The 16,274-nt window shown below is 34.2% G+C and overlaps 1 protein-coding gene across 4 annotated transcripts in view; it reads right to left on the bottom strand.

The window, feature by feature from the left end:
- Positions 1-16,274, bottom strand: part of PFKP (phosphofructokinase, platelet) — a 47,169-nt gene that overhangs the window by 15,944 nt on the left and 14,951 nt on the right. For all 4 annotated transcript variants that reach the window (XM_059819138.1, XM_059819139.1, XM_059819140.1 and 1 more), the window contains 13 exons: positions 15,256-15,333; positions 13,311-13,500; positions 10,615-10,780; positions 9,829-9,873; positions 9,620-9,728; positions 9,087-9,182; positions 7,579-7,671; positions 7,081-7,206; positions 6,419-6,483; positions 5,656-5,725; positions 1,993-2,139; positions 1,046-1,116; positions 531-618 (listed from right to left, as the gene is read on the bottom strand). In XM_059819138.1, coding sequence (XP_059675121.1) covers positions 531-618; positions 1,046-1,116; positions 1,993-2,139; positions 5,656-5,725; positions 6,419-6,483; positions 7,081-7,206; positions 7,579-7,671; positions 9,087-9,182; positions 9,620-9,728; positions 9,829-9,873; positions 10,615-10,780; positions 13,311-13,500; positions 15,256-15,333 — 1,344 coding nt within the window. The remainder of the gene's footprint in view (positions 1-530; positions 619-1,045; positions 1,117-1,992; positions 2,140-5,655; positions 5,726-6,418; positions 6,484-7,080; positions 7,207-7,578; positions 7,672-9,086; positions 9,183-9,619; positions 9,729-9,828; positions 9,874-10,614; positions 10,781-13,310; positions 13,501-15,255; positions 15,334-16,274) is intronic.

Here is a 16,274-nt window from a genome sequence, read left to right as displayed (position 1 = left end):
TGGCAAAATACTTTCCTGAATCCAGATTTCAAAAATTTATTATTTTGGTAAAATGAAATGAACATGAAATACAGAAAAAAAAAAAAAGGAAGTACTTCTCTAGATCAATTACAGATTTTGAAATGCACTGTGTGAGAAAGAGTGGCTTAAATAAGGGACCACAGTGCAATTACTACTAAAGGTCAAGAACTTCTGGAAGTATGTTCTAAGTATTCATATAGTTTAGACTGGAACTTGCACTACTGAAGTAATTTTTTTTTTTTTAATACAAAACTACTATCATGACATCTCACCTTATTTATCCATTTAGAATATCCTGTTTTGCAGTTATTGGTCGCTGTCTTGAATGTCAGCTTTCCACATAATCAGTCATTGACAATACTTCTGATCCAAAACACCATTTGTGTTGTGTATCAAATATTGTTATAACCAAATGCACTTTACATGAAGATTGGGTAAAAATTAAAATGGTCTATTCATTTTGTTACGAATTCTACTCTACTTAGACATAATTAGACATTTCAATGTACCTCAAATCCGCCAATAACCATAAGGGCGTTAATGTTGTTAGTGCGCATCTGGTCAGCAATCTTCTCCAAATATTTTGCAGGAAGAGTACTAAAAATTATTAAACCAAAAGAAAAATAAAAACAATTTACAGACTCTGCAGCAATAAGAACTAATTAGTAAGCTGAAACAGTAAACTGAGCAGGCAATGCAATGTTTTTTGTTTTACATATTTATCCATACAAATAATTCTTCCTGACAATCAGTAAGGAATCACGGCAACTCTAAAGAAACTACAGGTTTGCAATCTTTTTAAGTGTAAGGACCCCAGGAAATTTTTAAGTTGAGGTCCCGACTCCCATGTTCATTCTCTCTTCAGAACTGGTATAGTACTATAGATACCCAAGTTGGAATTTCAACGATAAAAAAAATATTGAGGACTTAAAATGTTCTGTGGAAAGAAAAAAGCATGGAATCATACACTGGTTATATAAAATACTAGAATTCATCATATCCATTAGCAAAATATTGACGTTACCGTTTTGTACCAAGAATTGATCCTCCTTGACCAGTCCAGCCTCCAACATCCCCCCAGCTGATTTCCTTTATCTTTGAATAAAAGTAAAAAAGGAGATTCTGTTAAGTAATTATCCAATTACTTCTCTTGACATGCAGAAAACACTAGGTACTGCTTAATGTAAAGCTGTTGGAACAAGTTGTTGGGCACAGACAGCACCCAAAAAGAACTTGGCAAAGAAAGAAAATAGCATCAAGAGGTTAACTTAATTTCTCTTGAATTCTTACCAATGCCTTTCCATTCTGTCTATTTGTTCTTTCTTCCTCCAGACCATGATGAACCCTGCCTCCTTGTTTCATATCATGACCCTATTTTCACATCCTCTCCTACTGAATGTGAAACACAAAAATCTAAAACTAGGTCTCTGAAGTTAAGCTTTGGGACCTATGACTCCAGCTAGGCGTAGAAATCATAAGTCTTGTATCCAGTTTTCCCTCAGTATACTAACTGATGCTTAACATTTAAAACAGGGGAACAGAAGAATGTAACTCACCTGGAAAAAAAAATAAAGCTTCCTCCCTCAACTAGCACCACTGCAAAGTTTCTCATAGCAAAGGAGCACAGATGCAACAACTCATCGCACAGAATCAGCGATTCTTCTGTTATTCTGTGGAAAACCTACCATATGCTAAACATTGACCAAAATTTGAAGGCAGGGTTTACCGGCACTAATTTTGTAGCTCTGCAGCATGTGATTAGCAATACTTAAGACAGATTAATCTATAGACTTGAATAGTTGAGGAATACAGTTACAATTTGGGTTTTATATAACTTTATGAAATAAAAGAACTTACAGAAGCAGTTCCCACAACAGTTATGACAGAACACACCTATTAAGAATATAAAAAAAGGTGTGTGGGGGGGGATGGGGTACATACTACTTTGTAATCCATATATGTAATACTGACCTTCCCTCTAGCAAAACCTTCAAATCCATCAATGACAGCAAACATTTTATGGCCTTCAGTTATGCCAACTCTCACTGCAGCCCTCACTGCAGCATTCATTCCAGCTGCAGGGGCACCAACATTTAAAACTGCCACATTAAAATTAGTCTGCAAGAGAAAAATAATATTTAATAAGCACTTTAATTTCTATACTATGGTTAATTTGGCCATTGTAGACAGTTGCTAAATATTGGAATGTAGGAAAAGATATTTCAAAGCCCCTAAACCCATCCAAAATTTAATGTTAACTAGAAGATACACACACATATTTCCTCATTTGCAGAATATCACATAGAAACAAAAGGTTTAAAAAAAGAATTGTTTGTTTTTAAATAAGACTTTATCACATTTTCATTTGGTTTGCAGGTTACTTTATTCAGGTTTTTACCTTCTAGCTCAGCTAGGTTCAAGGAACTTAAAATACCCTGCATTATTCAACCAGTTTCATGTTATCAAAGCAGTAGTGTTTTCGCAAAAACACACAGAATAGCCAATCAGGAACTGATTCTAGCACCATAGCAGTTAGGTGCGTATCATCAGTACCATGCAAAGTGGAACAGATGACAACTTTTAAATTAAAGTATCAGTCAGGTTTTTAGAGCAGCTGACAATATTGTAGTAAAAGGAGCAGCACTCAGCATCTTTCGCAATACCATACATTTTCAGATTATGGCAGTTTTTAAAGCATTTCCTAACAACTCAAAGTAACTGTGGTTATATACAGTGTCTCCCCAAATGTAATGAGTATCCCAGGTAAGTGGCTAATCTACTCACATGGAAAAGTCTGAGGTATCAAATATACATTTGTAATTTAAACCACAGGCAATGTAAGAGAGAAGGTTCTATTTAAAATGTAACATGAAAAAATAAATATTTTGGTATATAATATGTATTCCATACCTATGCATTTAGTCCCCATTTATATTGCTTTGTTATCAATTTTACTCTAGATAAAACAACTACATTTAAATGCATGTAAGCATTACAGACTGAATGACACAACTGGCCAAAATCACACAGTCTAGCTACAAAATACTATTAAAATCTTCTGTCTTGTTATAACAGACCCAACTCTAAAACCACAATAGTTCTCAAATTAAGAGCACTTTCTTCAATGGAATTGCTCCTTTATACTGGTAAATCCAATATCATTCAAATCATGGATTCTTTCCCAGAGGAGAAAACTTCAATACTTGCATTAAAAAGAAAAATGTAACAGAAAAATTACTTACAAATGTGCACTGTAAGGGTAAACAAAGCAAGAATGCTACTGTGTGTAAAATGCTAGTAAGCACCTTTGGATTAAGTTTTAACTGCAAAGCATGAAATGCAGATCTTCTGTACATGAAGTATTCCTTGAAATGGAAGGCTTATTTCCAGATAAATCACAGCTGTGACACTGTCTTTAATTAAGAATCGGTCAGCTAATATAAATCAATACAGTTTCATTGACATCAACAAGTGTTGATTTACAACAGATAAAAATATAATCCATTACCAAAAAATGAAGAGGGTACTTCTATTTATTAATTTTGTTTTATTTTTACAGCTTTTAAATTAATACTGAGAGCAAAATGTAAGTAAAGAATTAAAACTTTACATGCCTGACCTTTGGGAAAGTTTAACCACTCTGTATAATTAGGCAAACAGAATTTAAATGATAGCAAACTATGTAAGCAAAACACAAGAAAGCTTGACAGCCTGAGCTTACACACTAAAATTCATCATGTTTTAGGTGAGCTGGATGACCTTAAATTGTTTGTAACTATCAACATGACAGAATTGTAACAATCTGGTACTGCGGAAGAGCTAGAAATTACTAAGCTTTATCCTGGAAGATGGGAATACTAAACAAAAAAACAGAGCAGTTGCTAGGTAGTGATTATGAAATCTCTTCCAATAAAAAAAAAAAAACCAAAAAACCCAAAAAGACCAAAAAAAGACCCGAAACAGAATGCATGTCGTTTCTTTTTTAGTTCTGGCACAATCAAAGGATTGTAGAAAAATGCAAAGGAAACACAAGCAGCAAAATATCTGTGTGCAGCAACACTGCTGAAGCAGAACATTCAGCAGGCTCTAGTGATCTGATCAGCTTAGCCTTTTCCTCAATTCCTGTGACATGCACATCTCATATACTTTCTAATTCCCATCCAACCCCTTTTATTGAAGCACATAGTTTTGTCTAGTGTGGTCAAATCCAAGTAGTTAATTACAAGCGGCCTACATTTCCTTCTAATGTCATCCATCACAAAAAAGATATGGCAAAACTATTTTAAAACAAAATACAAAAGCCCAATGCTAACAGACCTACACTTGCATTGGTATATCAAAAAAACCCAACCCAAACACATACCTGATCTGGCAAAGCAAATGTTGAATATCCACCAAAAAATTCCTGAATTCTTTGATCTCTTGAAGGTCAAACTTAGGTCCTTTTTTTTTTTTTTCTAAAATTACCATTTTGGCAGGTGTACTTGAAATACCTTTGGTTTATATATTTGCTTTTACTTATGTTTAGGCAAAAGTAAAAGTTCAAATTAAACTAGAGTTATTTTATTGTAGTGTCCTTGAAAGCTTCTACTATGACTTTTCATTTGTATCCAAGTTGCCTTCACTGTGTGAAGTTTTCCATGACATATTACACAGTAATGTTTGTCAACTAAAATGGCTGGTTGTCATTATGTTACTTGCTATCCACAAAATTTCCAAACAGATGTCAGCTATTCAAATGAACTTTTCCTATTTTCAATGCAAATCTTCTCCTTAATAATATTGAGAAGATACTCTTAATCATTACTCAAATATTTAATTGGAATAAAAAAACCCAAAAAATGTAACAGTAACATAAACATGCAAACAAGGTGACAAATAGTCAAACCACAATTAAAAAAAAGAATTAACCAGTGAGGTGACACAAGTCACCAACTATAGTCAAAACCAGAATTATTCAGTAAACCATTAATGAAAACAAAAAAATCCTGTCTGAAATTTGTTTGCACACAACACTTCCTAATAAATCCAAATTTCCTCTTATACACAACTTACAAACTACAAAGAGAAGAAGAACTAAATGTCCACTGTTGTATTATGCACAGTGACTTATTAGCTCAGGTAAATGTGATGCATCTGTCTTCACTATTCCACCCCATGAATTCCTGGACTTACCCGTGTTCTTGAGCGGTTTTGCCCTTCAAAAGGAAAGGCTAGAATTCTTTTATATTGAATCTTCCTTCTTTACCCTGAAATTTTTAGACTCTTAATCATGATCACATCACCTTTCCTTCTCTCCACATTAAGGAACAGAGGGCATAACAGTAACTATTAGGACCAGACACTATAGCAGTTGGGACCAGACATATATCCAAGACAGAAAGAAACTGTCAAGCAGGAAATGTTCTAGCTAGAATGGTATTTCACTTTATTCTAATAATAACTAACAATTTTTTAAAGTTTTGTGTTGCAAGCATCTTTCTGCCATTATAATATTTTACTATTCTTATAAAATATCCTGTGGCATAGGTTTGAAGAGAGTATTAAGGTGGGATGAGGGGGAGACAAGAAAAACACTGTTTGTTAAGATACCCCAAAAGCAGATATGCATTGCACACTCAAAAAACCCCTTACCTTTGGAAGCTCAGCATCTGGTTTTTTGTGCGACAGTAATTTGTAGGTGTTAAGGTTGTTTTCAAAACTCCTAAACAAGTAAGTAAATAAGATAAGTAAATAAGATAAGATAAATAAAATAGTAAATTTTTCAACTCATAGTTATTTTAAAGAGACACTTGAATTTTTCAGAAACTTTTAAAAACAGGTATGTAGTATTTGGATCAAAGTTATTACAAATGCAAAACACAGTAAAAACTGGAAATGTGAGAACACTGGAAAATATTCAATCCTGTAAGACAATAGTGAGAAAATATAAAATAACTATATAGCCGGCAAGTGAGTTTTATAGATGGGTGATAAAGCATTTTATTATCGAATGACTTGAAACAGAAAATGATCTGTTGACACGTAAGAGTGCAGAATGTCTCCCTCCAACATTACTGTTGGAAAACTACCAGCTACTAACAAACAAGATCACAGAATTGGTCTCAAAATCTTGAATAAACAAACATATGGCTGCTACCAGTCAGGTCATACAACACAGCAGCTCTTTTCTTTGTGACTAGTTATCCTAGTATCAGTTACTAGCCTGACACAGTACTGAACTACAGTTTTCTTTGTTTTGCATGTTTTTATGCAGATAAGAATTTCAATCATTCTATTTAAGCAACTCACCATATGAATACTAAAGAATTTAAAATAAAATGTCAAGTGCCAGCAGAAGAGCAAAGCAATTCAGCTTTTCTAGAGCAAATAAATTGATACAAATTATTGGCCATACCTTCCACGAAGCCTCACAGCCTCAACAAATCTTCCCTCATCCATAGCTTTCTGGACTTCTTGAGTCTTGAAAAAACAAGTTGATTACTCAGTATGTTTAAAAAACACAGAAAGTTGATTATTTAATATATTTCAGTAAATAGATCATTCTGAAATAGCTTTCCAAAGTGAAAAAAGAAATAATGACATTTCACTAATTTATCAGCTACCTCTTATCATAGCATAAATTACAGCAGACAGGAGAACAACAAAGTAGAAGCAGACACCTAAAGCCTTCCTGAGGAAAAAAGAAAAGCCTTAAAAAAATCAATGTATCTATTTTGTGTTTTCTTTTTTCAGTTGAAGCTGAACAGTTTTAGTGCAGAAACCTGACTGTTGTGTATGACATGTAAATGGATGCAAGCATCTGAAGAATTTGTTGTAGCAATAAAAAGAGAATATGAGATGAATTTTAAAAGAAATAAAAAATATGTATATTTATTTGTTCGTAATTTGCAAATAAGTAATAACACATAGAGAACACACAAAGTTCCTTACTCCCAAATGTCGGAAACTGCTGCACACACTCCCATCAGTGTTTTAATGACCACAGACAATTATTGCACACAGTAGTCTGTTGTAGTTAATGAATAACTATAAATTGGCATTTTGCCAGAAGCTCACCATCTGCACACACTCCATCAAAGGCAGACGGACAGCTTGGTTTCCAGACAGGGACACGACACAGGCAGGAGTAGCTGGAGTAGCTTCTAAAAGGGCAAGCACAGCTTCCACACCCATACGACTTGCCTGAAAATAGATAACGTTTGAATGTTCAAGCAAGCACTTAAAAGCACAAGGCTTCCAATCACAGAAATGGCCATGATTTCTCTGTAAATCAGGCTGAAACCAGTTATTCCTTGGTAGGGAAAAATGTCATAGGCTGTTTAATACTCTTAAGTATGGATGATTGTTCTTGCAGCTTTGCTTTTTAATCCTAATATAGATTCCTTTACACAAAATGCTTCACTATTCTGAATTTGAGCTAGTCAGACAGTTAATGTGAGATAATAATTGGATTTGTCAAGTTAATCAGGTAAAGAACTACCCCACCCCCAAATAAATAATCAAAATGTAGTTGTACCATGTGGTGCCACGAGTAATTATTTTAGGCTCACTCACCAAAATTCTGTCAAAAGCTGAAGGGGTTCCACCTCTTTGCACATGACCCAAGATAGTTACTCGGGTGTCAAAACCAAGCCGCTGAACCACAAGCTGCAAATAATTTAAAAATATAGTGGGTTTATTATCATCATTATTTTATATATGCATGTGTTAGCATTATTCTTTACATACTATTGGAATAATAAAATTCTACATATACACTATACATTAGTATGTCAACAGTAATGAAAACACTACAAAAGTTAAGCCAGTCTTTAGTTTATTCCTAACCTAGAGCTCAACTCCAGGTTCCTAATCTAAAGGAACATTTTAGTTATTAATGGCAAAACAGTGGCTTAGATTGCAATGCTTTAACTGCAGTTATAATGGCTTCATTATGCACAGTCCTCAGCCTTACAAAAACAGGTCTAAAGATTATAATTAGAATACTTGAAAGAAGTTCAGTTACAGTGTTTTATTCACTCCATGTTTCACTGATGTACAAGATTACACACCCCAAAAAATTCTGAGCAAAATGTTGATGAAGATGACATTTAACCTTAATTGACAAGACTTTTAAAACTTGCAGTAAAAATTATAATACTAAAACTATTTCATTCAGTCAGACTTTCTTTCCATTTCCTCTGTTACATACCAAATCTAAAGTCACAGAAAGACATTATTTCATTAATTAAGGTTAGGAACAAGTAATGGATACCATAAAGCCGAAAAAATTTTAGAAGTTATTTAGAAAATCTTCTATCCCTCATATTTATAGTTTTTGAATGTTTTAACTGGCTGAAATTTGTAGCAAGCAAGTAATGTTTCTTCCATAAACACATAATAGCTATCTGCTGTATGTACACTTAACACTGCTTGGTGCTAAATTTTACTTTGTAAAACTGCAATTCTGAACTAAAAGTCAAAGATTACTCTCAAACTGACAGCTGTGGAAAACAAAACTTCAGAGTCACAGATAAATGGCAGGTAAAGTCAAAGTGTCATAGCTCCTTCCTGCCAATGACTATTTTTCAACTTCTTTTCTTCAGGGACCCTTTCCAAGAAAAGCAGAATAATTTCAGGTCAAAAGTTTTTCTTATTCTTAGACACCAATGAAATTTTTGGCAAAACAACCATTTAGAAAAAAGTGACAAGACTTTGTTCAAAGTAGACAGTATTATTTCACTGTAAGTGAGACAGACCATTATTAAAAGTTTACTAGAAATATAAAGTAAAATAGGATTATAACTACTGATTTGAGCTGATTTCAGACTGTCTACCCATGAAGTAGGTGTTTTTGACTGTTGTTTTATTTTACAGGGAGAAAAGGTTCTAATTAACAGCCACTGAAATAATTCCCCCTTAAGTGGACTATGGATTCAGATGATAAAGCACAAATATAAAATACAACCAGCAAGCTGTATGATAAGCTACTTTACAGGAACAGATTTACTTTACAGAAATGTTATTATTAGTAACAAGCCCCATCTTATGAAACAGTGCATCATAATTATGTTGATACTTACATCCTTAACCTTCTCTGACGTTATAGGTTTGTTGTGGCAATCAATAGCTCCTTCAGCTACAATAATAATATTCAGCCTTTTCTTTCGTGCACGATTCTATAATAAAAATAAAAGCACATCCATATAATAAAAAACCCGAAAGAAATTTACAGCACAATTTTATGATCAACTGCTATATATTAAGCTGCTAGGATTTGAGGAAATATGTCTTATACTTTATCACTTCAGAGTTCTCTCACATTTTATCTTCATACAGGTCTTTCCATTGGTGAAGTGAAATGTCTTTAACATATTAATGAGGAAAGGTACACACACTGCTTATATAGGAATAGTTTTATGTAATCCCTAGCATAGGTCGTACCATTCTACAGTTGTTTTGAAGAATTAAGGAAAAGAACTCTAAGATCAACTACCACCATCTATGACACCAGAATCAAAGACTTACTGAAAGTCCCGATCACATGTTTAAATCACTGTTTTCAAACAAACATCTGCAGAGACATCAGGAAATCCCAAACGTAGTAAGAGATTACCTCTGAAAGCTTAACACACATTGAATCTTCCCATCCTTCTTCTGGTGGATATTCAGGAATAAACACCCAATCTGCACCACAGGCTAAGGCACTAACAAGAGCTAGATACCTAATAAACATAACAAATAATTAGACATTTATGGTTCAGATTTCTTGATCTTTCATAATTATACCTATATGAGACACAAACTGCTGAAGACAATACATACCCACAGTGTCTCCCCATAACCTCCAGAACAAATGTCCTCTGATGGCTGTAAAAATAAGAAAACAAATTAACTGTAATAGTCCAACTCAAAAATCCAGTCCAAATTCTTGAAAACAGAACCCGGTATCAGGAAATAGCCTGTGTTTACCATGCTTCCCAACCACAGAATTCATTAGCAAAATAGAAGGCTATATTAAACAATGTATTAAAAGTTAGGTATCTTCAAACGCATACTTCATTTTCACTACTACTTTCTTCTAAAACATGTAAGGGCAGTTAGGAGAGAAGAGCTGAACATTTACTAGAAATGTAAATGATGCAGACCCTTAGTTAAGAACGGTAATGATATAGCTGTGTTAAAAAAATTATTAATTGCTTAAATTTTACCTAGGGAAAGCTTATATACAAACAGATGCTACTTTGTACTATTCAAAGTGTGTCTGGATCTTCTCTAGAAGAGTGTATCTGTGAAAGACTGAAAACATTACAAAAAAACAAAGCCTGCCCCTAAGGCTAATGCAGCCTCTACAATCAGATGCTTGAAGTGCTGCCATGACAGGAATGATGGAAAAGCAGTTACTAAGAAAAAAAGAAAACTGAGACACTTGAAAGATGAAGCCAAACAGAGCTTTTATTCCCACTCTAGAAATACTACGAATACCAGTTACCTAACTTCTACTTAAAATTAATTTATATCCTCCGCTATTGTATGGCAATAGGAAACTTAAGATTTGAAGCATAAACAACTGTATATTTGTTATCATTTTCTATAATATGCACAATTTACCTTTGAGCAGTGGTCATGATGGCATCCACAACTTCAATGATTCTGTGCAAGGCTGAGTCAGTACCTATGGTCATATCAGTGCCACAGAAATCATTGTCTATGGATCCAACCATTCCCACAATGTTAAGGTAAGCATATTTCTTAACAGCCTCTTCATCAATCTTTCCTGTAAAGAAGTATCCAGAGAAAGAGTTATAAAATATATATTTTTAAAACATTTCAGACATATTGCTTGGGTGCTCTACTTTTCTAAATTGAACATATCCAAAAATTAAAATATGTTTAGATATTTTAGGTAACAGGGTTAGTCAAAACTACAAACGAAAGCCAATCAAACAACCAAACCAAAGCACCCTGCATAGAACTCCTTACAGTAAGGAAGGAAACAAGAGCTTTTCAGTCCATTTCAGTGTCAACAGATTATCAAGTTTTGTAACCAACCTTAAAACTGATGGCTTGGACTTAAACAATAGCATTCAAATTGTACTTTCAGTGTACGACATGCAATGAAGTAGTAAAAGGATGCAAACTGGATGTGATTATGGGCATACGTAAACAATCAAAAACCAGCATTAAACTTTTAAAGACTTCTCTTCTGCAACACTGAAAGGCTCTGATTTCATGATTAATAAGCAAATAGAATAGAAAAGCTCCTAGTCCAAGTCTTAGTCTGTGTCTCCCAAGACATGAGTGAAAATGCTGATTCATCCAAGAGTTCTAAAGGATCTCAAGGATGAAATACCTTAGCACTTAAGTACTTAAAACTACCCTTAGTATCTGTGGATGTGATGGTAGTAAATATAATGCCAGATTTTTAATATGGGATTCCAGAACTATTTATCAGTGTGTTGAATGTCGATACTAGAGAAAATAGTAGAAACCATAAAGAAAACTGTAACTGATGTCCACGAAGATAAATACAGTATTCTGAAGAGGAATCAAAATGTTTTCTATGAATGTATACCATGCATTACAAACCTTTTCTAGAGTTCCAAAGGTGACTTAATCACACGAATAAAGGATATCTGGTTGCCATATTCTACTTAGATTTCCAAAAAGCCAATTTGACAAGGTCTGTCCTCAAAGGATTTTGAGGAAACTAAGTAGCCACAGCATAAGAGAGAAGGCTTTTGCATAGAATAAATACTGTGAAACAGAGGGTAAAAAAATACGAAACAGAGGGCAGTAGTAGTAAATGCAAGTTCTTTTATCTGAGGAAGGTAACCAATGGAGTTCTACAGGGATCTGCGCTGTTCAACATACTAGCAATAACCTAGAAAAGGGAATGAGCAGTAAGGTGCCAAAGTTTACTGATCAAACTGAATTATTTGGGTTCTAAAGGTGTGGAGGGTCTGAGAAGAAATGAAGACGACTAGCAAGACACAATGAGCAGTAAAGTATCAGATGGAATTCATTGTAGATAAATGTAAACTAATACACATGAAAAACGTACCCTAACATCACGAACAAAATAGTGCTATTTTCAGCATAATAATATAATAATGCTGTTTTCATTAATAAATCAGCTTCAATGCTCAATAGCAGTCAAAAAAATCAAAATATTAGAAAATATTAGGAAAAGAATAGAGAACAAAACAAAGTTAATTATACTACTGTGTAGATCCATGGTTTGCCCTCATCTTGAATACTGGGTGCAGTTGTGGTCCTCCCCACCTCAAAAAGGACATGGTAGAACTGGAAAAGGTTCAGAGAAGGGCAACAAAGATGATCAAAGGTATAGAACTTACATATAAGGAACAACTAAGCAAACTAGGACTCTTCCATCTAGAAAAAGAGATGATGAAGGGAAAATAAGACAGCTGTAAAATCTCGAGTGGCATGCAGAGAGGAAGCAGGATTGATCATTCACTGTTTGTTCTAACACAAAAATTATAGGACATCAAATGAAACTAGAAGCCAGCTGGATCAAAATAAAAAGGAGGAGAGGATTCTTCACAATCTTCATCATTCAGTGAAGCTGTATAAATCCTTGCTATACAATGTTTTCAGCAAAAATCTGTATGCTTTCAAGGAGACTGTATACATTCATGGAAGAGAATTCATTAAAGACTGGTAACAGCATCTGGTTCAGGAAATCCTGAAGACAGAAATGGATGGAACCTATCAGACTATTTATATATTATAATAACATATAGCATCCACACAGCATTATTTAGGTATGCTCTGTTCTTTTACTCTTCCCTATACATTCTCTTGGATGCTATCAAAGACAACTACTGGGCTGGATGCACTTTCAGCAACAGCCACTTAATGTTCTGATCGTAAACAAATAGTGACATACAGGCAGGAAAGCATCATAATTTAGTAACAACCAAGTGTGTAGCTTGTCGTAGGAAAGGAATTACCACCTCAGTGTGGATTTGAGAGCAAAGGGCTTTTCAAGCAGAAGGTTCAAAGTTCAGGCCCTGAAAATTATTCATAATGGGGAAAAAACCACACAGACAGTTGCCCAGTAACATATCTGGCCTTTTTGAACCTTTATAGTATGTAAGAGAGGATGTACAGAAATCAAAAACTATTACTTTATGAAGAACCGCGTAATTTCCTAGAATGTACGCATTTGATTTTTGAACTTAAGAAATATCCCCTGGATATAGTTTGTGTATGTATAGTCAGGGTACATAACTTCCCTGGAGATTGGACTACAAGTCTAGAGGGTCTAAACGCAAACTTACCTTTCTGTGCCAGTTCTTCCAGAAGTCCACTCCATTCTTCACGGAATAGATTGGCACCAGTCAAGCTACCATCTCCACCAATCACACAAAGATTAGTGATTCCTCTCTGAACCAAGTTGTAGGCTGCCTGCAGGCGGCCCTCTCGGGTACGAAAGGATTTGCAGCGTGCACTACCAATAACTGTACCTCCCTAGAAAAAGGAAGTATAACAGTTTTAATTTAGAATCCAGTATTTTTTTAAAGATGGATTAATGATAAATGATTATTTTGTAGCATAACCTCCATCTTTAATTTTACAGTGAGTAAAAAGTAATGAAAAACAAAGAACTACCAAACCTGTGGGAAATTATGTTCTCAAGAGCAGATACACACACCAGAGAAAAGGAAAAAACACTCAAAAATGACGGATAAAGAGCTACTCTTAAAGGAAAATGTTAAATGATTTGGGATTAATTTCAGTAGCATTCCAATTAATTATCTATTACTTATATGTAATGACAATAGTAGAAGTGATATGATACTAAGTAGATAAGAATTTTGATAGATTTGCTTCAAAGCGTGACATTTTCCTAATGTCACGAAATACATAAACAATACCAGAAAAGATGTATCCCTAAAGCTCAAAATTAGCATTTATTGTCATTCCAAAGAACTGCATCCACATTTAGTGCCGTATAGATCAGACTAATGTTGAATTTTCTGTTTTATTAATTTATCTGCTGTATTTACTAATATGATTTAAAGAGCTTCCTCCAAAAATGGAATTCATTATTTTCAAAAAAGACTGAAGTGCCCTGTCACTGAAAATTGCTGGGCATCTTGCAGAAAACAAGTTATTTACAAATCTTTTGTGTTTATGTTGTTCAGTCACTCAAGAAAAGTCTAATTTTTGCCTTATTTATTGTCACAGTAAAAAATAAAATTAAATCTTTTATCAAAACAACTAAACAGATTCTTTAAGACGCATCCGCAACTTCACTGTTGGTCTGTTGAATTCCTAGCAATCAGGCTCAGAAAGGTGTTATTCTTTTAGTATGTACCTATATATATGTATAGGATGCCTACATCCTGCTCCTGCTTATGCTCCTGTATGGCTTGGCCATGACACCTCAATTTTCTTTTAATCATAAGATTACAGATTCTACAAGATAGACAGGGGATTAAAAAAACCAACCAAAAAAAACCTCCATACGTTGACAAAATATCTCATGGTATTCCAGGGTATTTGTTTGTTTAAAAAAATTTTAAAATCTGTTTTTCTCTCTGCTAACTGCTTTATGTTTATTACATAAGCTTTACGGAAAAGCTCCAAAGAAACCCACGCTTCACCTGAAGGTAGTTTTCAGAAAGCTTGGCAAGCAGTAAGGTCTCTTCACCAAACATAGCATCTGCTCTGGAAGAGGTAACAACATTACTGTGCTGAGGAAAAGCGTAAGGAGATCCAAATGGCCACCTTGCAGAACATTGTAATATAAACGTACAGACAAAGTCACTGGTATTATCTGAGCTCTGGAGAACTGTACTGTAATTACAGCCATTACTATAATTCTAAATCCACTTACACAGAAAGCCAACACAGTTTCATAAGAAAACACTTGCCTTACAAACCACACTTGTTTCATGTTTTGTCCCTATAATGTCTTTTTCATTAAATATAGGCTTGTCAATATGGATTTAGGAGGCCAATGACATGTAATATTGAAAATCTAGCACAAAGATTTTCAAGATTATTTCTGTGCACCAAATACAAGACCACACAAAAATCTTTAGAAAGTGTCAAACATCCATACTGTGGAAATCAGGCTCTGCTAAAAGTGGTACGTGCTGGTCACTCAGTCATCACAGAATTCAAATCCATAATTACAGTGGTTGTCTGGATCTAGAATTTTGGTTCCCTGTTTAAAGAGAGAGGGTTTGGGTCCCACCCCCACCCCCTAACACTTACCACTTGCAGGATACTTGAAACACTTTCCCATGAAACTTCTACAATATTATCACCTCCATCAACCATTCCCTGGTAACCCTGAAAAAGAAAAAGTACTTCAGAAGTCTGACTTTAAAAATTGTGCAACATTTCCACTGCAGTAATACTCACCTTCTGTATTTTAATCCAACTTTAAGTAATTAAAAATACTGAATAAAAAAATACTCAATTTAAATGAAACAACATTCAAGCAGGTATCACATTAGGGGGAAAAAAAGCCAAACCAACCCTCTTTGTAGAAGATCAATTCCAAAGCCAACTTCAAGATCAAGTAATACTTTACACAGATTACACAGCTTATAAACTAGAATGGCAACATACTTCTTTCTTAGGAATAAATATTCAGTTATTTTTTAAAAACTACAAAGATGGAAGGACTTTGAAAAGCATTATAAAATGTGTTTCCTAAAAAACATAACCTCAGCCTCAGGTTGTGATCTTCAAAAAATATCTAACTTTATAACACTTTGTATACTTTTTCCTCCAAGGTAAGTATAAGCAAAACAAAACAAAGATCAACAACCAGAAATTTTTCATAAAGGAAGAAGAAACCAGGTCACATAATCTTCATTCTTTTTTGGAGGCAGTTACACAATAAATAGATGAAAGAAATTTAGTTGAAAAATACAACTTTTAGTGAAATCCTTAATACCTTAACTCACTTAACTTCAGAAAACAATGCATGCTGTAATATAGAAAGAACTACACTTAGCTGAAAGAAGGAAAACTATCCAGTGAGCAGCTGAAGGGTTTTGTTATGCCTGGTTTTATTAACTCTCTGTATAAACACTAGCAGAAATATAGTGACAATTACAGATCCTTTTCCATTAGGTGGTATTGTGAACACTGATTTTAAAAAAAATACAGCGAAGTTCTAACCTGGAAAAACCTAACTAATACAGACACCAGAATAAAACTGGAGTTACCACTCAACTTTTTGACATTTATTTAAATCCAAGGGAAAAAAAAAAAACATGCTA

Source organism: Gavia stellata, chromosome 6, assembly GCF_030936135.1.
Source record: "Gavia stellata isolate bGavSte3 chromosome 6, bGavSte3.hap2, whole genome shotgun sequence".
NCBI lineage: Eukaryota > Metazoa > Chordata > Aves > Gaviiformes > Gaviidae > Gavia > Gavia stellata.
This window is presented reverse-complemented; position numbering and strand designations above follow the sequence as displayed.